The following is a 21,702-nucleotide window of genomic DNA, read 5'->3' on the forward strand; positions in this document are numbered from 1 at the left end:
AGACGAAAGCTGCCATCCTTTCTACCTGCTTGGGCACCAACACCTCTGAAGTCTAAAACAGCATCCCTAAACCCACACCATGTGCTTAGTGAAGCTGCGTGCGAGTCAGCTGAAAACAAAATTATGTATAAATAAGTACGAGTCTTGATTAGTGGCTTTCCCCACAGCAGTTTCTAATCAGAAGTATTGAGAGCACTATCAATTAGATGCCATTTAGACAAAGCATTTAGCATATGAATGGCTCTTCTATATGGAATCACAAACTTGACACTGCTTCATTTGGTAATCACTGAATTGTTAACGAACGGTTTATAGCCAAGAGTTACCCGGGGGGATGCTACTGAAAAGGCTACAGACATTACCCAAAAATGTTTGGGATGCTGGACTTATGACTCAGACCTACTTTTAGACAAAGAAACAACTGCAGATACCAGACACCCTAAAAGGGTATTTAGGCATTGTACTAGGTGGTCTAAGCAGTGGACCCTACTTATATGCATATAAAATAAGTGCATAATTTGCTTAAATGCATAACACAGTCCCAATTCTTTTTTTTATCTACTGCTTATATTGTAACAAACCCCAGCTATTTATCAGCCAAGTGCATAAATCACTTCAGGGAAAAAGAAATCTTTGGCCCCACTGTCTGTTTGTACTCTGTTTAACTGCACAATGGGTAAAGCTCAAAGCCCTTCATTTCAAAAGTTTTAAACCACCCTTAAATTAAACAGTTCCTGCCAATTCCAAGGCTGCTATTACCCTAGGACACAAGGTAGGGAGCTTAATGTGGCTGGAAAAGCTTAGCACAAGTTGTTCCTGAAGTCAGCGAGCATTGTTTACACTGATTTTGGGAAAGGACACGTTCCCCTTCAACGCGGAGACTTTTCAATCTAGAGGATAAACAGAGCACGCTGCAAATGCATGAGACAACCCCTCTGCCCCAAAGAGTTTACAGCCCCAGTAATGTGTGATGCAAAATTCCTCCAGAATAAATACATTAATAAAGCACATTTGGGTTGTTTTTTTTTAATTTTATAACAATGAGAATTGAAGAATGTATTAAAAATACAAGTACAGTCCTTCAAAGCAGGCGAAACTTGCTCTTCTGAGCTATCTTTTCTCCTGTGCCATTCACTTGCAGTTCGAGGGCCACTAATCCTTTTCTTACGGCCACAGTGAATAGCCAGGACCATGTTAATATACAGCCTGTTCTTACCAGAGATTGGGCTCAACTTGCAAAAACTGGGATTGGAGGTAGAAATCTGACCCTGCTGGAGGCAATGGCATAAATCCCGTTCACTTGATTTCACCTGCAAATCCTGAACTTCCCTGTTTTCCAGAACTTAGACTTCATGCAAGGGAAAGCAATGACGCAGGAATGAGAACGAAGGCTCGATAATGGCCTTGGGAAATGCCGAGAACCACACGTCACTACCCCAGGCCAAATTTTCAATTAAATATTGTGTTTTAATGGGAAAAAAAGGAAGGAAAAACACTCAATGAATTGCTTGCAGTGCTCTCCCTCCTTTTTGAGATCTGAGTTGGATCAGCAGGAAGGACAGCTTTGAGCCTATCTGTCTCCAGATCGGAGGGGTGGCACCTGGGTTTGGACTAGTTCTTGGTTTTGCTCTCTGGTTGCATCAAGCCCTGCTCTGTTTTTCTAACTGTAATCAATGCACTTAAAAACTTTGAACCACCACTGGACTGACTTCACAGCAGGTTTGTGTCCCCTTTGTTGAATCAGCTGACTCTTCCCAAAGCTTGGAGCTGTTCAGATCATGGATCCTGGTCAGGACCCTGCTGGCGGGTCTTGCAAGCTTTGCAATGAGGGCCAGACTGGCTTCCGGAAGTGCCGGAGCAGGAGAACAACGAATAAAGTAGATTAAAACCTCATTAATTCCTTCTTTGTCAAACTGCTAATCCAATAATTCACACGCACATGCACAAATGGGCGCACAGAAAAACTAAAGCAGTGCCCTTTCCTCCCTCGTCGGCCAAGATTTAATAGCAGAGTGACTTCAGTAGCGAGGCCTTTTCTATTACAAAGACCCCATTAATCTTACAAAAATATACTACAGTGCATTTAACCGCACACTCTGAAGAATGATCATAAATAATTAAAAGCAAGCAGCACTTGTCAAAATAAATGATCAGAGCCACATTTTTGTAATGCGGCATCTTTGATGGACATGGCTCAACTGTTGCAGAACAACTAATCCCATGCAAGGGGGAAGTATGGAGCTGGAATAGCCCTGTGGGAATTGTGTCGATGGTATTCCCAAGGACCCAAAGAAACACAAGTGCTGTACCATGGCTTGTCTGCTTATGCTAGGTGCCTGCTCCTATGCTCATAGAAGCTAATGAGAATCTCTTCATTGGCCAAATTCAAAACCCAGAATGAGTCCTTTGGTTACTACCATGAAGTTTCTGCTGTGTTGATCACTCTGTCCAGGACTGAAAAGAAGAGCTGATCACCTCCCAGTCTGCTGATGGCATCCACGACCTCTCCAGGGTTGACAGAGTCCAAAGTTTGGAAGGGACTTTAAGGTCATTGAGTCCAACCTTCTGCACAGATTTGCAGCTCCCAAGCCACCCCAAACAAAAGCCTCTCCAACCTCATCTGCTTAAACCGCTCCCACATTTAAGACAGCAGCCGTGTGGTCCAAATTTCAATGTGCCACCATTAACCTCCTGCCTCCAAAGTTGGATGGCACTCCATTTAATAACCCAGTAAAATAGCTGGGGGGGTTGGGCCCATTCATGCCGAAGTACATGGTTCAGGCTGTCTTCATCTACCCCTGACAGCAGATGGGAGCTTTTCTGCTGCCTTCCTAGCTTCAGATAATTCATGGAAGGAGACACTGCAGCATTTTCTAAAAAGGATCATTTGAGAGAGATATCTAATTTGAGTAGCCCAGAATCATTTAATAATGACGCTAACCAACCGCTCATAAGTCAATTCCTCTCCTAAGAGAAGATGGAGGGTTGATGGCTATTTCATTTTAATAGCAGCCAGCTGTTTTGTAGAAATTACTCACCAGGCCCCACCAGAGTGCATCTGCGTAGGTATCAAAGTGGTCATTCTCTCCTTTCTCAGCCAAGTACACCAGGAAGGAGGCCAGAATGAGGCACAGGAAGCCAATATACCAGGCAGTAATCAACTCCTGCAAGACAGGTAGGAAAGAGGACGAAACAAAGGGACTGTCACCCTCAAGGGTGTTCCCAAAGGCAGGGACAGGGAACCTTCCCATTAGACTTTCCGACTAGTAATAGTAGTTGTCATCTTGCGGGAGAGCTGACACGGGGGCTCTTTCTGTAATAAATCAGAGACCCTCCCTGCCCTGAAGGGACAATGTGAAGGGATGAGGTAAAGGCTGAGAGAAAGGAAGGATGGATTTCTCCACTGGCACCGAGACACAGAGAGCTGAGCTAAGTCACACGGGGGCAATCTGTGAGACCACATCACTTGGGGCCCGATTCTGCACCGGGAGCACATCCGCATCTACATGGGAACCAGCTGCAAAGTTTGCATCTGGATTTTGTATCCTAATTTCAAGGCCCTTTGGATGTGACAACGCCCTGTTTCACAGACAGGGGCGATGTGGTATGAGGTAATGTAGCTTATTTCACCCTGTTTAGGAAAAGCACGCCTCTGGGCTTAATATTCATTTCGAGAATACTTGGTGGCAGAAACAAGAGACTGGTCTAACTGCATGCGTGTGAAGAACAGCAAGTGGGATTTGCATGGGGTTGGCTGCAGCTCACTTGGCGTCATATGAACATATAGTTTGGTTCTCACTTGGGTGGAGTTTAGCTCTGAATGTGTGGAGAGAAATGTGGACGGAGTTTGCAATCCATCAGGAAAGCCTCTAGGTATATCACCTTGTTTCTGGTTTCCTCAAATGTAGAGTTTCATTTGCAGGACAATGCACATAACGGTGCAGAAAGAGGAAGCAGCACTCAGTTTCCCCCCTTCTTTTAATATTGCATTCACACTGCACAGAAACGAGAACACACTTGAACCAAGCCTATTCTTTCGAAGAAAGGAGAAGCCTTCAATAACCAAAGTTGCCAAGTCAAAAATCAAGATATTGTTTCATTTTACTAAACCATAGGTGGAATAGGATGGCACACGCTTTCCCCCACCCCCAGCATCTGAACCCTAAAATTATTCTTCGGCAGGCCTGAACAGTTAGTCGAGACTCTTTACAACCACGCTCAGCCTGTTGTAGAAGAAGGGCAACAGGGTGATATCACCTACATGTGCCAGGGTAGATCATGCCTCTTTAAACGGTTACAATTTTGGGGCATGTCAATACAAGAGCAGATGAAGGAAGTATCATTTCTGAGATGTCTGCTAAGGTTTCAAAAGGAAGCAAATATCAGGAAACAGGCCAGATATCGCCTAAATTAAGTGACAGGAAACAAAATGCGATTGAGTGCTTCTCCAACTGGGGAAAGGCCAATAACGCCATACACTGGGGATCGCTTCTGTGACTAGTACGAATGCCCCATTTCCCACTGATTTGGGGGCAGATCGTGGTGCCCTCTGACTCCTGTGGGGAAAATGTTGAGTGATGCATCCTCTCCGCAACATGCACTTTAGTATAAACAGGCACTAACTAATTACTAATCCCGAGGCATCCTGGTTTTGAAGATCATGACACATACCATAATAAATCAGCAAAGACACAGAGACCAGTCTAGCTGCCCAGGTGTCGCTCACCTTACTGTGGGCATAGACGACGGAGCCTAGGAGTTTCCAAGTGCCTCCTCGGCGGTCCATTCGTATCATGCGCAGGATCTGCAGGAACCGCAAACTCCTAAGTGCCGACGTGGCAAAGACGTTCCCTTGGGATCCCGCGGCCAGCACGGCGATGGAGGCGATCAGCACCATGATGTCTGCAAGCAAGGAGCATGAGACGGCTCAGCAGAGGCCTCATAGACCAACCATCCGCCCCACCAGCCCTGGGTGGGCTCTTCCAAACTGGCATATCCAGCTCACTTTTCTCGGTGCAATGACACTGGCACTCGGATGGATTCATTCGACCCCTCAGACATTACCTCTGTTCTAGCCTTCCCTTATAATCTGGAGTTAGTTTGGTGCCATCATCCAGTGGTACTATCGGCCATGCCCACTGAGAGATGCACACTGCCTCCTCCACATTTGCCTAGCCAAAGCCAAGTAGAGTCTCAGATTTCCCACTTCACTTCATGCCCTCAGCTAGTCTGCTCTTGCACCTACAGTTACATAGCACCTAACCCTGTATCATTCACCATCCCCCTTCCAGAGCGGGAGAGCAACCAGCAAAGATGCTAACACCTACCAGCTCTCCATGGGGACAGGTGTGTGCATACCGCAGAGAGCAAGGGCTGTATCGGTCGTGCCTTCTGGGGGAGGTATAATGCCGCGCAAGCCAATATTAACCTCAAGACATTGATCCACTGCATGGATGAATGAAACGCTCATTCCTCCTCTCCTTGCACGTCCCCCTCTTGGACAAATGGAGCAAGAGTCCAACACGACTGAGCTCCGGTTTGATGCGCGATGCAACAGCTCTGGGTTGGAATAAGCACCTCCAAAGTGCCTGCCCTTCTTCCACCCATGCTGCACGTAGGGACCACCTTGCAATGTGAACACCTAATGCCTCACTCACTAAGGCAAGCCTGAAGGCCTCTGTTTCAGGAAGGACAATTTCAGCCCTTTTTTCTTGTTGGAGGAAAAGCGAGTGCATTTTTAAGGGGAAAGTACCAGACACGGACCCAAACCGTAATCCTGAATCCTCAGGGCATTTAGAAACGGCCCCTCCGCTCGATACCTAGGGGTTTGGGTACCCACAGTCAGGCTCCAGATCCAGCCATGGTGCCTGGGGCTCACCTCTGGAAAGCAGTGATGATAATTCGGGTAATGCCAATTTTATGGGGAGGCAAAATGGGAGCTGCAGGAAGCTGCGTGATTCGTCAGGGCCAGACATGCGGGTTACCCAACTTCTCCTTCCCAGACATTTCCAAGCGCCTGTTTCTCAGCTACACTAAGAGCACATGATGTCCTCCTCAGGCTGATGCAGGGACCTGGGCAGAGCCAAGCACCCACCCAAGGATATGGAAAGGCAGCAACGTAGCTCCATCCCTCTCTCCTCTCCGCACGAGCACCCGATCCATATACATGCACAGGAAGCCAGGCTTCTCCCTAGCAGGCACTTGCCCTTTCGCTCCCTGCAGGACCTGGACACCAACACCAGGAACCCCTCAGCTAGATTTCAGACTGGCCACAGTCACACCTCCAGGTTCGGTTCATGTCCACCCACCCTCCTGGCATACAGCAAACCCCAGCACGCAGATCCGCCCGGCGCACGCTGTACTCATTCTGCGCTCTCCACGCGAGCTGCCCTCACTTCTCAAGCCCGCCGCGGCAAGGCAGCGCTTACCGATGACACAGAAGGGCTTGCGAGCAAATTTTAACCTTCCCCTCCAGCCCCGGTATCGACAGCAGCACCCGGCAGCCCAGATTCTGACGAAGTACTCCACGCCGAACACCACGATGGTGACTATTTCCTGCAAGGGAGACCGTGCGATTAGTCCAAGAACAAAGCCTGGGGGAGAAAAGACTGCAGATTAAATACAGGCTGTGTTGGTAACAAAAGTCCATTGTGTTGCATTTTTTTTAAAAAAAAAAAAGCACCCACTGGTTTCTGCGCTCCAGCAGCGTATTGCAGACCATTCGGAAACCCGGCTTGGCGTCAGCTGCTCCCACACCGGTTTTCAGCAGCTTGGCTGTCCACTAGCCCTTTATACCATCCTGCATTTCACTAGGGTCCTTCCAACCCACAAGGTGAAAGGACTAAAACGATCATGAGCCGAAGCTCTGCCGGTCATGTGCCGTTGGTATGTTACTTTCTCCCTGATTTCCTCCCCCCGCCATATTAACGATGCTCACCTCGCCTTTCATGTGTGCGGAGTCTGACAGGGCTCTAATTAGGCTTTCACTGGCTTTTGATATCGGGTGGGGAGATGGTGAGGGGGAGGAGGAAGGGAGAGACAAAGAGCAGGGAACACAATGAATCTCGGGAGCCAGAGGAAGTATCTAATTCTGCCAGCGATCACTCAGCGTGTCACCAGAAGCCGCGCTGTCAGCGTATGCGATGTGCCATGCCAAGCTGTTTAAGTAGGGAAAGTATGCGGCTTTATGTCAGATCAAATCAGCACCAAAATGTTTACAGTGCAGGGCAGGGAGGGAAGCACCTAGGCTGGAGCAGCATCTCTTTAAAAGGGCTTCTCACTAACTTGTATATTCAGGCCCAGAACATGGCAGCATCTTTAGGCAGACAAGGAGCTTTGGGTAAATGTGCTCTTTTATTAGACCAACTGAACTGTTGGAGAAATTCTTTTTTGCAAGCTTTCCGGCACAAACGCCCTTCTTCAAGCATAGAGAGAGTCTGTTGGTGTCCCTATGCTTGAAGAAGAGTGTTTGTGCCCCAAAGCTTGCAAAGAACAACTTTTCAAACTATTTAGTTGGTCTAATAAAAGAGATCACATTTACCCAAGGATTTAGTTGGTCTAATAAAAGAGATCGCATTTACCCAAGGATTTAGTTGGTCTAATAAAAGAGATCGCATTTACCCAAGGATTTAATTGGTCTAATAAAAGAGATCGCATTTACCCAAGGATTTAGTTGGTCTAATAAAAGAGATCACATTTACCCAAGGATGTAGTTGGTCTAACAAAGGAGATTCATGTACCCAAGGATTTAGTTGGTCTAATAAAAGAGACTGCATTCACCCAAAGATTTACTTGGTCTAATAAAAGAGATCACATTTAGCCACGGTTTTAGTTGGTCTAATAGGAGCTCTCACATTTACCTCGAGAACCTTGCCTGCCTCGGTCCTCACACCAACACGGCTACAACCAACAACACTGCAGGATCTTTAGACACGCACAGAACTGACAATGGCAGAGACAATTTTCTTTGCCTGGGTCTTAAGCATCCTTATGAGACTTTGAGCCCAATTCTGTCCTTGCTCACTAACACCAGTGCAACCCCAGAGCAGCTTCAGTGACTTCAAGTTTATATCCAGCATAAGCAGGAGGTGCTGCTGGTCCTGTGAGGGGCAGCTAAATACAGTGCTATAGTCTCTCCAGAAGAGAGAGAGAAGAAAACTGATAATAATGAAGCCAAGTGAATGAGGAGTTACTTTGCCAGCTTCCACCTGTTTACACTGGGAGACCAATTTGCACTTTTATCTTAAGAAAGTCCTTGGACCTTCAGGGGTTTAAGGATTATAACAACCCACCCCTTCCTACCAGGGGCTGCCAGGCCTTTGCTTTGAAAGCTATGCCTGCCTTTAAGGTTGGAAAGCATGTTGAATCCACAGCAAGGTCTACATAAGGGGACAGTGTTTTCCCTTCCTTTTGAAGGATGGATACCTCTTCACCCCTGAAATGTCTCACCATTTTTCAAAAAGCAATGCAGACATCTTATACTTATAAAAGGTATCATTTCCGGAGCAAGAGTTCTAGATTTTTGCATTTCTTTTTGTTGCAGACCAACGCGGCTACCAAAAAAATCACCATTTTTCAGACACTGCCTCTGACTGATCCCCTCTTGAATACAGCACCACAAATGCTTGTCCAGGTTAAAAAAAAATCAATAGTATTATAGGTTATTTCCCCCTCACTGTCACACACATTTGTTATTTGCAACTCTCAGCTTACCAGGATGTAGAGGGCCCCTTCAGAGCTATTCTGGTACTCATCGATGGTTGAAAAAACAGACAGCACGAGGCAGGAGAAGACCAGTAGAAAACTAGACAAGAAAAAAAAAAATGATGTCAGCCCTCAAAGCACAAATTTTGGATAGCTGATCAAACTCCTTCACCCTTGGCGTCTTTTCGGATAAGTCGCCTTGTGTGGCCATTATGATATTGCCCCTCTTTATAAAAATATTCTCTAACAGAAACTCAGTAAAATGTGACCTGGTAAGAAACTGGTGGTACCCAAACATTGCAAGCTGGGTAAGTCGTTGATGCAATGGCATCGTGAGGTGTCATCATGTTGCTGGATCGCAGCGAGGTGCCATACCATATGCTCAAAGGAGCTCCCATTTAAACAGCTCCTGGAAAAGAGCATGCATTGGATCGCTTCCCAGCCGGTGACAGCATTCCCACACGATCCTGTAAGACGTCTACCTTCACAAGAGCAGCCCCTCCACTTGATTCATCCTAATGAAAGCAGCACAAGTTTTAAGAGCCACCTCTGGGGAAGCCACTGTGGGACACGCGCATGTCACTACTGTAGATACCAGGGACCCACAATACCTTTCCTGAGCAATGATATCTTCCTGCCTGATTTCTTGGTGATTATATTACTCGCCCATTGATTTAAAGCTTCTGCCACGTCGTGCGCTGGTTTTATATTTCCAGTTCAGTGTTGAAAATGATGATGATAAAAAATAACCTCCAATTCCCTGGTTTTCAGGTCAAAAAGGGAGAGCAGAGGGCAGATTTGGCTCTTAGCACGCGAGTCTTCTCTGCTACAACAGCGATGCTGAACCCCTGGTGTTGGCACCACTAAGGCAGAATATTTTATCTGCATCTGGGCTTTTGTGCTGTTGCCCACCAGAGTATCTGAGAGCCAATTATGAGGAGCCCCTCGGGGCTTGCCTGTTCCACCAGAAGTGTCATTACTGGAGCGGATCTGGATCTGGCCTTTCTAAGTTCAAACCTAATTGTTTCTCTATCTTCTTCAGCCCTCCGTCACACGAGAGAGACACGCGCAGCTAAACCCTTGCACGTCACACTGAATATTTAGTGCTCGGCTGTACTTGAACACGCTCCTCTGTCTTGTTTTCCATCGCATCTGGGAGCCAGCTCTGTGTGTGTGAAAATTAAGCCTCTCGCTGTCTGGCAGCAGACGCGGTGCTTTGCCTGACAGCGGGGAGAGCATGCCGGGGAGGCTAGAGAAATACCTCCTGGAGGGATGGCTCAACACGTGAACCCTTTGCAGAAAGCATTGCCAGCCTCCAAGCACCCGCGAGGATGGGGGAACTCCAAGACACAAGCAGCTTTCCGGCAAAGGCATTTGCAAGCAGCTCCACAGTTTGGTGGGATAAAAGGCTTTGCAGGATCAATACAGGTGTCTGCAAGCCAGCACGACTGTGCTAAGAGACTGTGCTAAGAGACACGACAGAGAAAGCACTGAGCTGGCACTCACAAGTCTAGCCCCAGCTTTGCCAATGTCTGATGTGGTGACCTTGAGCAAGTCATTGCCCCTCAGCCTCCCCCTCTGCTTTTGCCCTCTGTATAAAACCACCAAGAACAGCAGTGATACAGAAATGAGCAGTGGGCTATGAGATCCCCCAGTACAAGGCCACCAGCAAACCCATGACAACCAGTCCGGTGCTGGACCCCTTTTGGCTTCACTGGCCTGGTGCAGGTTTCTCAGTTCATCACAGAAAATGAGGGTGGGAAGGGACCTCAGGGGGTCACATCTGCTCCAGGCAGGACCAGCCCCAACTACAGCATCCCAGCCAAGGCTTTGTCTCAAAACCCTCCAAGGATGGAGACTGCACCACTGCTCTGGGGAGCCTGTTCCAGCGCTTCACCACCTTCCTAGTGGTGAAGTTTTTCCTATTATCCAACCAAACTTTCCCTTGCTGCAATTTAAGACCATTGCTCCTTGTCCTGTCATCTGCCAGCACTGAGAACGGTCCAGCTCCATCCCCTTTGCAACCCCCTGCAGGGAGCTGAAGGCTGCTAACGAGGCTCAGTGAATCCAGCCCACCCTCCACTCCCTTGGCCTCTCTGGTACATGCTTTGAGATTTTCCAACACACACTAGTGACCCACGAGCTCCTCTCACTGACTTTCCCTGCACTCGTGCTCCTAGCTCAGGCACTTTTGCAGATCCTATCCTTGCAGATGACCTGAGATGGGTGTGGAGGAGATGCGGGTGGCAGTGAGATAAGATGCATTTTACCAGCTACCCTGTCATTCAAACCCAGCCTGTAGCAGCAACAGCAACATCATCTAATGGCTTCTACATGTCCCCTGGGAGCTAAGCTGATCTCAGCCTAGTTCCCAGTGAACGGGTCGCTACCAGTCCAAGCCTACTCCAAACTGGCAGCCCCATGAGTATACGCCACACAGAGAGACAAAGAACTGAAAGGGCTATGGACCCAGCTTAGCTAAAAGCAAGGCTTCAGCCTCTGAGGCTGTTTGTTGGCACTTTTCATGAGCACTGGATGCATTAAAACCACTTAAAAAAGGAAAGTGAGCGACACTGGTGCCATCCCCACGTGACAAGGGGAAGCCAGGGACTCCTTCCTAAGGCATTATCTGGCACCAATTCACAAGCCAAGCAAGTCAGCAGGCAAGAGCAAGAACCTGCTCAAGCAAGGGGAGAGAAATTAATTTACTAATGATGGATTTGTTGATACAATAAAGCAAGCCGGCTCAGAGATAAACCGAAGGCCTACATTTTGTAAAAGCTTTAAATAATTCATCCCTCTGGCTTTGCCTCACTCTGCTGCAAATTGGAATTGGAATATTTATAAGGTGGAGTTCGGCGGGGGGCAGCTGGTCTTTCTGCAAAGAAAATGAGGGTTGGTCCTTCAAGCTCGGCTGATATCACTTCTTGTGGGTTTGCGATGGCCATAAACATCGCAGCAACGAGCACAGATAGGAGAGACTCACAGCACTTAGCCAGACCAGGGCATTTATGCAATGCTTGCCAATTCCCCGTGGGTGAGGGACTTTCAGAGAAACCGCAGCGGGCATTGCAGATCGTAAACAGCAGGGTCGAATCTCGGCGCTGGTCCTGCAGCTTCTGGGGAGCCAGGGCTATGCACCAGTGCAATGCAAAAGAGCTCATCACAAAGGTAAGCAAATGGCCTTTCCATCCTGCCAGCTTAGACCACTTAGATGCCTCCCCAAAGGCCCTGTATTGGCCTAAACGAGTAGTTCCTGGCACCCCCTACTAACGAAGCACCAGCATCTGCCACTTGAATCAATGGGAATTTCAGGCATCTCGCCCAACTGAGGCACCTTGTGCTCACCAAGGAACAAAAGCTTGCACAGAGGCACCTCCCATAGAGCAGCCGACCTGCTGTAACTCCACGTCCCAGCTTACCTCCTGGGAACTTGCTTGTGCCCATACCCTAAAAGAGCAAGCTAACATGGCCATTTGAAGAAGACTGGCTTCCTGGAGCTGCCACGCTGAGCTCACCCCACTGACCACGGTGCAGAGGCCCAGAGCAGCTCATCGAGGTGGTTAGCAGCTGTCCCTGGGACGTAAGACAACTGACCCAACCAAGGCATAAGGATGGTGGGGGAAGCACTGGCTGCTGCACTTTCCCTGCCCAGCACGGATGCTCCTTAGCCAGGCATGATACGTTCAAGACACTCCTGGTAGAGAGATCCGCTCATCACAAGGACTCACTGCTGCCCTTTGCTACAGCTGCTGCCCAGAAGCCCTTACTGTGCACGACGCTGCTAGGAACGACAAGTGAATGCCGCCGCACATCTGGCAGGTCTAATTTTATAATGGCATCTCCGACAGGGAATCGCAGAGAAGTGGGGCTGGAATGGCCCCATTTGATCCGACCCCCTGCTCAATACAGGATCATCCCCATCCAAATCATCCTATACAAATCCACAACCTAAAACTACCGGCCGCCCAGACACGACGCATAACGTCACACGTGAACTGTCGCAGGTAAAGCAGATGGGACCAAAGCTCAATCTGGAGACGGGATGCAGGACCTGCTCCCCATCCCTTTGGCTGCAGGGGGGCAGGAGGTTATATGCAAACTAAGTCAGCCAAGCGGCCAGGCGCCTGCTTCCGTTTTGCGCCCGATGGTGGAGACAGCCCCCTGATAAAGTAGAAAACTCAGCCCAGCCTGAAAGGCAGCACGGGAGAGGCACCGCGATGGGCAGAGAGGCGTCTGCGCCCGGGCAGCCTGGCGGAAACAGAAAGGTGGCAGCTAGATGTGGTGCCGCCCACGAGCTGGAGAGAGGTTTCCCCTTTGCATTTCAGAGTCGCAGCCCCTGGAAAAGAGGTGCCTCCAGCAGTTCGGCTTGCAAACCCTGCGGTTCCTCGGCCTGCTTATCCCGCAGCCTGTGGAGCTGTGCATCTGTAATGTTTCCTTTTCCAGGTAGGAGAAAGCAGCCTAGAGCATCCCTTAGACTCTTCTTTCCCCTCCCCCCCAGATGGATATTGATTGCTGGCTGGGTATTGTAATAAACAGAAGAATTCAGCAATAGGGGGGCTTGGGGGTTTCTTGTTTGTAACTTCATTCATCTTAGCTCCTTGCACAGCTGGAGAAGATACCGAGTCTGCCAGAGGATTGCAAACACTCCTCCAGTTTTCCTGGGTCAGCACGGCCCGGGGACCTTAAGTACCAGACTGCAGCGGTGTCACCGTCTGGGCTGGTACCCAGAAAAGCAAACCTTGCATCTGTGGAATGACAGAAATCACAATCTGGGGCATTCGGCCCTATTCTTGGCCTGGCCTAGATTTCACCACAAAGGCCTGCTTCAGGGAGAGACACCTCTGAATACTGAAAGAAAGAACAAAATAAAAAGAAAGAAGTGTGCAGGGTGAGATGGAGCAGAGGAGGGGAAGGAGAAAGCCAGCAAAGCTGGGCTAGTCTGGTTAACAAGCAACAAGGGGCATGCTTTTGGAAGCACTTCCAGATCAGATGCCCTTTGATGTCCCAGCAATAAAGTCCTAATAAAAATACACATGCAGAAACCACGCCGTCGCTGCTAGACAGGGAACTTGGCAACTGCTGAACAGAAACTGCCAGGGGTAAAAGAAGCGAAGGCTAATTCAAAGAGCCGCTTTGTACGTGGTGCTTGTCACCCGACAGCATCCTTGACTGGTCGTGGAATGGAAAAATCGCTTTACCTGCATAATTCCCAAGGGCCTGGCTTGAAAATATGATGTGGGCGCACGTGATGCACAAAGAAGGTACAGGACAGGAAGGATGGGTAGTGATGGTCTCTTTGGGTGAAAAGGTGCTCACCTTTGGGGGAGGATGCAAACTGCATTCCCACAGACCCCGGTGGGAGGTCCGCTTTTGGACAAGAGCAAAGCTGTGACCTGCGGGCTGGCTTCTTCTCCCTCCATCTCACCCTCTCCCAGCTGCAGTCCTTGCAGGGATGAGCACCACCGGGCAGGAGTAAGAGGGGAGGACCAAGAAGGCTTGAAGCTGATGAGGTTCAGACTACAGCCTAGACTCAACGCACCCCTTGGAAAATCCCAGCTTTCACTCCCTTTTTGACTATGGAAATATAACAGAGCATTTTGTGGCAAAGAACTAACGATTTTAACAGTATGGATTCCTATTGGAAACCTCTGGGTTTATCGTGCGAGTCGGGGGTAGGAGGGGGTAACGTGCAGCACACGTGCCACAAGTGACACGGACAGCCTGGTGGGGGGGGGGGCACAGGCAGCATCGTGGCAGACCGAGCAGGAAGCAAGAAGCATGCCTTCCCAGGCATGGGCTTATTTCCCCAGATAAAGAGCCGTCCCCAGCCACCAGCTCCACGCCTGGCACCAGCAAGCGAGTGGAGATGGCCGCAGCGCCACGTGGTCACTCCGCTCCTTGCCAAGGAGCAGCCTCCGTCGTGTCATCCTTGACGAGCACAGGGCCCGGTTTGCAAGCATTTCCCCTGGGCTCCTGTTGCCATGGTGCCCAATTAAGAAAAGATGCGAATCACTCTTCTAGGTCCAACTTCCATTACAGCAGTGCCACGTTTCCACGCTGCGGGGGAAGGCTCCAGGAAAGACACCAGCCACAGTCTGATAGCCAGCTACGGAAAGCTGCTTCTTCCTCTTCCCGGCTCCACCGCTTCTACCGACATCCCTTTACAGCACCCATAACCCCGCGTGGAAATCACAACCCCCGCGACGTCGGGCCCGCCGCAGACCTGAGTGAGACACGATACTGCCTGCCCGGGGTGCCATCCAGGGGCTGCGGCTATTTCTAATTTTTGTTTTGCCTTTCTTTGGTTTGCTCTTTAATTCAGGTGGAGAAAAAGAACCAGCACCTTCAAGGGAGCATCTCTGGCCTGGCTTATTCAAAGCAACGCTTGGGGTATAAAGCAGTGCTCAAAACACCATCCCCTTCTTTACGGCATCCTAGGTTGGTGCTTCTAGGCACGACCCCTATAGAAATGAACAACAGTATCATCCTCAAACTCAGAGAAGGGTCCACTTCATAGCAGAAAGGTATGGAAAGAGGCAATTTGGGGGAGCCATACATCTGAGTCAAGGTAGATTAGGTAAAATTAAACCAGACAGGGCAGGAAAGGGCTCTGAACCATAATGGACCATAACGGGGAAAGGGCAAGAGACCAGCAAGGGGTGCGGAGACTGGGATACAATCTAATTTTGAAAGCAACATATCTAATCAAAGCAAATTATATCAGCAGCACTGCTTCTGGGTAATGTTAGTGTGTAATAGGGAACTTTAATGATATCCCCTCCACTGAATATTACATTAAAGATGCCAGTTTTGCTTAGGACATGGGAGGAGATGATATCCTTTCCAGAGGGGGCAGGGGCCAGATGCTGCCAGATGTATCCATGGAGGTAGAGGTACTGGGTCTTGTACTCAGGGCAGGATATTGATGTGCTCTTTGCCCAAGTACAGATGCTTCTGGGTTTCACCGTTCAGATCAACTGCAATTTTCTCCCATGTGGGTATTTTAATCAAAGCTTTGGGTTTCAAGCCTATACTTATGGCAAGCGTAGTTCAGTGGGCAGTGGTACTTTGGGCTAGAAATCAGGAGACCCCTTGTCTAGTCAGACCATGGATGGAGTGCTAGGGGCAGGAGACATCTCCTGTTGCACTAGGACCTCTGTGCTCAGCACCACCGTACAGATAAACTCGAATACTGACATTACCATCCTACTAATACATCCAAATCCCACAAAAACCTGGACTTGCACGCATGAGAGATGCTCACACAATTTTGCAAACTTCTTGTGACAATTGACTAGCCAGCACAAAATCTGCTTTTCTGCAGAATGACCTTGAACGACAATGGAAAAGAAATAAAGCTATTTAAGCCCCCGCCCCCAATAAATAAATAAGTCGAATTGTCTGCAGAAAAGATTTTTTGCGATATAAATCACTGAAAACTTAGACAGTAACAATAACTAGATCCAATGACTTACTCCTGAAATATTTGCCCATAACCACTGTTTATGTAGGTCCTACAGAAAGGCAGTGTTGCAAAGGACAGTGCAGCACCAGGATAATGAAATGCTTTCAGCCCAGCAGCGTGGTGTGCAGGTACCTAAAAGTGGAAGCAACCCAAAGCCTGATGTTCATTTTGAGCTTCAGTGGAGTCAAATGGAGAAGGGAGGGTTTAACAGTGCATACGAATGAGTAGGGGGAAACTGGAAGGGAAAAAAAGCACTTTGTAATGTGGCATTCAAACCCACACGGTAGGAGGAACCATAAATTAAAAACAATAATTACAGGCTCAACAATGACATTTTGGGATGTGATATACACGCTGACCCAAGCCAGAATTATTACAGGCAATGGATCAGTGCTCCTGACAAGCTTGCTGCCACGATCCCTCCAAAGTGCTGACTTGAAAGTAATTCAACCCGTCCATGTAAATGGACGGCTGCGAAAATGCGGCTCCAACAACAAGCCAGGGTGAAATGACATTTATATGGAAGATAAGCAGAGCTTGTAAAACTCCTTTTAATACCCAGCAGCCCTTATTACCAGCATCAGAGCATTTTCAGCTGGACTGAAATCATCAATAACTCTTACTAATAGGTGATGAGGGCCCTGCTAATGGCATGGTCTTGCAGAAAGAGATGATGCCAGGAGCCCCTCCAGGAAACAGGTCTTGTTCACATGACTCATCTCAACAACTCTTAAAATCGGGCTACTAAATAAGGAATTAAGGTGCCTTGTTTTAGGCTTTCACCTTTGAACGCCTTAGCCGAAATCACTTCCTGGAGCTATGCAGCAAGGCAGTAGCAAATCTGGACAGACAACTCAAGTGTCCTCATGTTCGGGACCCCAATGTCATGGCGAATCAAACTCCCTTTAAACAGATGTCTAGGCTGGGTCTCACACTAGTTTTGTGCTAATCTGATTTCAGTGAAATGGCTTCTGATTGAAGCCAGTGAGGAAGGGAAGAGGAGAAGGCCATAATGAGGTTGGGCAACTGGATGTGGAGCTGAAGGAAACAGCTTTTATACGGAGTATGGATAAATGGACGACGCCCCTTCCATCCATTCATAGCCATGAAGAGATCTCAGATGGCTGGGAGTTTGGCTTGGGTTTGGATTCACGGTTTTCAGGGCCAGAAGGACCATCCTGTTCAACTTTTTGCCAAACACAGGCCATGGCACCTTCCCTCTCATTTCTGCGTAACACCCATGATGATGTTACTGCATCTCTTCCAGAGAGGCATCCAAAGCTGCCAAAACCCAGACTGCGTCCTGAATTGTATCTGGCCTTTCCCAGATCTCTCTCACTCATCCTCCAAAAGGACCCACCTTCCTCTACTCTCACCTGGACTCCGGGTTTGGCATGTGGAGGGGAGAACTACTCATGTGAATGCCCTAGCAAAGGCCAGGGAATACACTAAAATAAAAAGCCAGGGAATAAATTAGGCTTTGACAGGTTACAGTGCCCTAGGGTTACCTAATGTACTTCGTGTGAGTCTAGGCCTGCTGTGCCCCAGAAGCCCCCATCCCAAACCAGCTTCCACCATGCAAAATCCTGGCAAGAGCTGAGGCTGATGCTCACGGGATATAAACTTTTATAACTGCGCTCGAGAGCAGGAGCCTGTTTCAGGTAACGTTCAGACTTGCCCAATTCATATCCTTTTATCTGCTAAAAGAGGCTGTGGGAACCCGATTCTGTGAGTGTGATAAATGACAGCAGCTCCCAAGACCTGCCTTTGTATTGACTTCCCATAAACATGTGGATGAAGAAGGTTTCACCCACACAGATGGTCTGGGTGAAGCTCTTTTTTGCTGCTGTGCAAATGAGCGTTTTCATGGCTCAAGGTCCACGTGGTCTTCTCAGACCGGCGCTAAGCAAATGGATCGAACGGGATGGATGAGACTAGGCAGCCAAGACCTTGACCAAGCAGGTCTGGGCACACACACCCACAGGCCCTGTGACTTGGGCTGGCTGGGTCCAGAGCACGCACAGATTGACTTGCAAAAGGGCTTGAGTCGTCCTTATTCACATCATTCGCTCTTCCTCAGGGAGGAACCAGCAAATTTTGAAAACTAAGCTTAATGCGTATAACTGCTATTGCTTTTTTAGGCAAAAAGGAGTTCTACAATTCACTGCATTTGCCTATTTCCTTTTGTTTCTTCTTCCCTGAATTTCCCAACCTCCCCAATCTCAACAATGGAAAATCACAGACTCGTAGAAAATGAGGGTGGGAAGGCAGCTCAGGAGGTCACGTCTCGTCCTGCCCCCTGCTCCAAGCAGGACCAGCCCCAATTAGATCACCCCAGCCAAAGCTTTGTCTAGCTGAGTCTTAAAAACCTCCAAGGATGGAGAAAAGCTGCAGAATACGGTTCATACGTGAACCCAAGTGGAGACGGGTTGTCTGCATAGGACCCTGATGCTTTGCTGGTGGAAGCCTTGTGAAATCGGAGGGGAAAACATCATGGAAGCTAAGATCTATTTGCCAGAGAAAAAAATAATCCAGACACAAGGGAACAATAAGAGTTAAATTAGAGGGATAAATGGTCCGTTCTAAAAAACTTGCCTTGCACCCATTGCTTATCTTACTTGGGACAAGTCAGCTTGAATTAAAAACCGTATTAATAATAATCAGCACGAGCAAAGTTTGAAACTCATTAATTGCTCTTTGTCCTCGGCTAACATGAATCATTGGGTAATGCTAGTCTGCATATTCCCTGTGTACTGTGCACACAGCCTTAGAGGAGCCAGATGTCTGGAGGAAAGCCCTATGTATTAATGAAGATGGCGCACCTGCCAAAAAAGTCTTTCTGTGCTACCATTCAGCCCAGGACCAGAGCGATGGGATGAGATACTCTCATAAACAGCGTGTGGGAAGAAATACATTTGTGCATGCAGCTGGCTATGTGTTCAGAAGAAAATGACTGCACATCAAGAGGAGAATCAACCCCACACTGCTCAACACAAGTGCTGGGCATTTAAGCCGTTTCCAAAATGTGGGTGAACTTTTACTCTTTGCACATCCATTGACTTTTCACTGGCTGGAAGGCTAAATGGCCATGTAATACCCGATAAATGCTAACCACTCCGAAAAAGAAGAGCTCCCTTTGTTAGCTAGACAGGGCACTCAGAGCACTCAGTACTGGTTAGCTTTCATTGAATCATAGAAAATGAAGGGAGTGCAGGAGGTCACATCTAGTCCAGCCCCCCTGCTTCCAGCAGGACAGGCCCCAACTGCATCATCCCAGCCAAGGCTGGGTCTTTAAATACTTCCAAGGATGCAGAGTCCAGCACCTTTCTGGGTAATCTCTCCCACTGCTTCACCACCCTCCTCGTGAGAAAGTCTGTCCTAATATCCACCCTCAACTTCCCTTGCTGCAACTTGAGCCCATTTCTCCTTGCCCTGTCATCCGCCCCCGTCTTGGAGATGTACCAGCCACAAGTGGCCGTGGTTTTTTCTTTCTGTATTAGGAAACCAAACCAAAACTCTGCTTCTTGGGTGTATGTCCCTGCTGCTCCTCATCTGAACAGCTGAGTAATTGGCAGGAGAAACAACTAAGTACTGAGAGGTTCAGGACAGCAAGAGCCTAAAGAAGCCTCTATTTTTCGCAACCTGATGAGCAGGGATCCTGGATTTTTCTCCGATTACAAAAAAAATCCCCAATGTTCGGTTACAAAAAAGTTACCCCAAATCCACATTTTCCCATGATTAAAATGAAACAACACTATACATCTAATTATCTATCTGTATATTAGTGATGCTTCATTTAAATCATGGAAAAATGTGAATTTGGGGTTACTTCTTTTTTTAACCGAAAACTAGAGATTTTTTAAAATCGGAGAAAACCAGGATCCCTGCTGATGAGTGGCTTTAAACAAATCCTCTGCGACACTGGGTTAAAAGCGAGATTGCGCTGAACAAATAAACGAAGCGTCTGATTTAAACACTCTTTGAGGGAAATTAAGTCTCTCGACACAGGGCTCTCGCCAAAGGGCTGCTTCTACTCTCAAAGGGGAAGACAGTCTCATAGTACACGTACAGGGACCTTACCGCATGCAGGAGAAAGAGCAATGTTTACTGCCCAACGTCAGCCCCAGAAGCTGAGAGGCCACTCACTCTATCTGGAGGATGAGGTTTCTACATCCCGGACCCCTTGGGATGGGCAACGTGTTGCTTTTAGCATAACAAGAAAGAAAGAAGAATTGCAATGGGCAATGTGCTGCTTTTAGCATAACAGGAATGAAACGGCCTGGGAAACAAGCACCACCTTCTGCAAGGCTGCTTGAGGGTCTAGCAACAGGGCTCGCACTAATTTCTGTGCAAATGGCACAGCCAGGTCTGGAAGTTGGCTTTGGAAATCTCAGCCAACGGGAGCTTGGTCTTGGCCCACCCTTAGTGTGTGCTGTTTGCAAGGAAAACCGCTGCTCAAAGGCAGCAGCCACAAAACCCTGGCTCTAAGTCCACTTCATAAGAGGGTGGTGCTAAATAAGGAGGGCGTCCCAGTGAGCACAGCACTGGAGACTGGCTCTCCCACTGATCTGCTAGGTCACCGTGGACTAAGAAAGACTAGGTTGGATATTAGGGAGAATTTTCTCATGAGGAGGGTAGTAAAACACTGGAAAAGGTGGTGGAGTCTCCTTAGAGGTTTTGAAGACCCGGCTAGACAAAGCCTGGGCTGGGATGATTTAGCTGGGCCTGTTTTGAGCAGGGGGTCGGATTAGATGTGACCTCTTGAGGTCCCTCCAACCCTCATTTTCTATGACTCTAAAAGTCACTTCACCTCTCTCAACTCACATGTGGTTCGAATTGTCTGGATAACATGAAAGCCTTTCATGGAAGGGATGGTGTCCTTCCCTGCCTCCCTCCCAGTGCACATTGCTGAGCACTATTTCACCTTGGGCTTTTAAATACTTGGGAGTTAGTCTCACCTCCATCCTTGGCAAAGTCTTTGAAAAAATTATCAAGGCTCACATTTGTGAGAGCCCGGCAGGACAAATTATGCTGAGGGGAAACCAGCACGGGTTCGTGGCAGGCAGATCGTGCCTGACCAATCTAGTCTCTTTTTATGACCAGGTTACAAAACGCCTCGACGCAGGAGGAGGGGTGGATGTCGTATACTTGGACTTCAGGAAGGCCTTTGATACGGTATCCCACCCCAGACTGGTGAACAAGTTAAGGGGCTGTGACTTGGATGACTGCACAGTCCGGTGGGTGGAGAATTGGCTGGAGGGTCGCACCCAGAGAGTCGTGGTGGATGGGTCGGTTTCGACCTGGAAGAGTGTGGGCAGTGGGGTCCCGCAGGGCTCGGTGCTTGGACCGATACTCTTTAATGTCTTCATCAGCGACTTGGATGAGGGAGTGAAATGTACTCTGTCCAAGTTTGCAGATGACACTAAGCTATGGGGCGAAGTGGACACGCCGGAGGGCAGGGAGCAGCTGCAAGCAGACCTGGACAGGTTAGACAAGTGGGCAGAAAACAACAGAATGCAGTTCAACAAGGA

The 21,702-nt window shown here is 48.4% G+C and overlaps 1 protein-coding gene across 3 annotated transcripts in view; it reads right to left on the reverse strand.

Annotated features, from left to right (window-relative positions):
* KCNQ2 (potassium voltage-gated channel subfamily Q member 2) overlaps positions 1–21,702 on the reverse strand; it is a 99,464-nt gene that overhangs the window by 54,115 nt on the left and 23,647 nt on the right. For all 3 annotated transcript variants that reach the window (XM_090064686.1, XM_090064687.1, XM_090064688.1), the window contains exons 2-5: positions 8,713–8,803; positions 6,429–6,555; positions 4,727–4,902; positions 3,039–3,164 (exon numbers count right to left, since the gene is read on the reverse strand). In XM_090064686.1, coding sequence (XP_089920812.1) covers positions 3,039–3,164; positions 4,727–4,902; positions 6,429–6,555; positions 8,713–8,803 — 520 coding nt within the window. The remainder of the gene's footprint in view (positions 1–3,038; positions 3,165–4,726; positions 4,903–6,428; positions 6,556–8,712; positions 8,804–21,702) is intronic.

Source organism: Crocodylus siamensis, chromosome 10 (assembly GCF_052110815.1).
Source record: "Crocodylus siamensis isolate JL-2025a chromosome 10, ASM5211081v1, whole genome shotgun sequence".
Lineage (NCBI taxonomy): Eukaryota > Metazoa > Chordata > Crocodylia > Crocodylidae > Crocodylus > Crocodylus siamensis.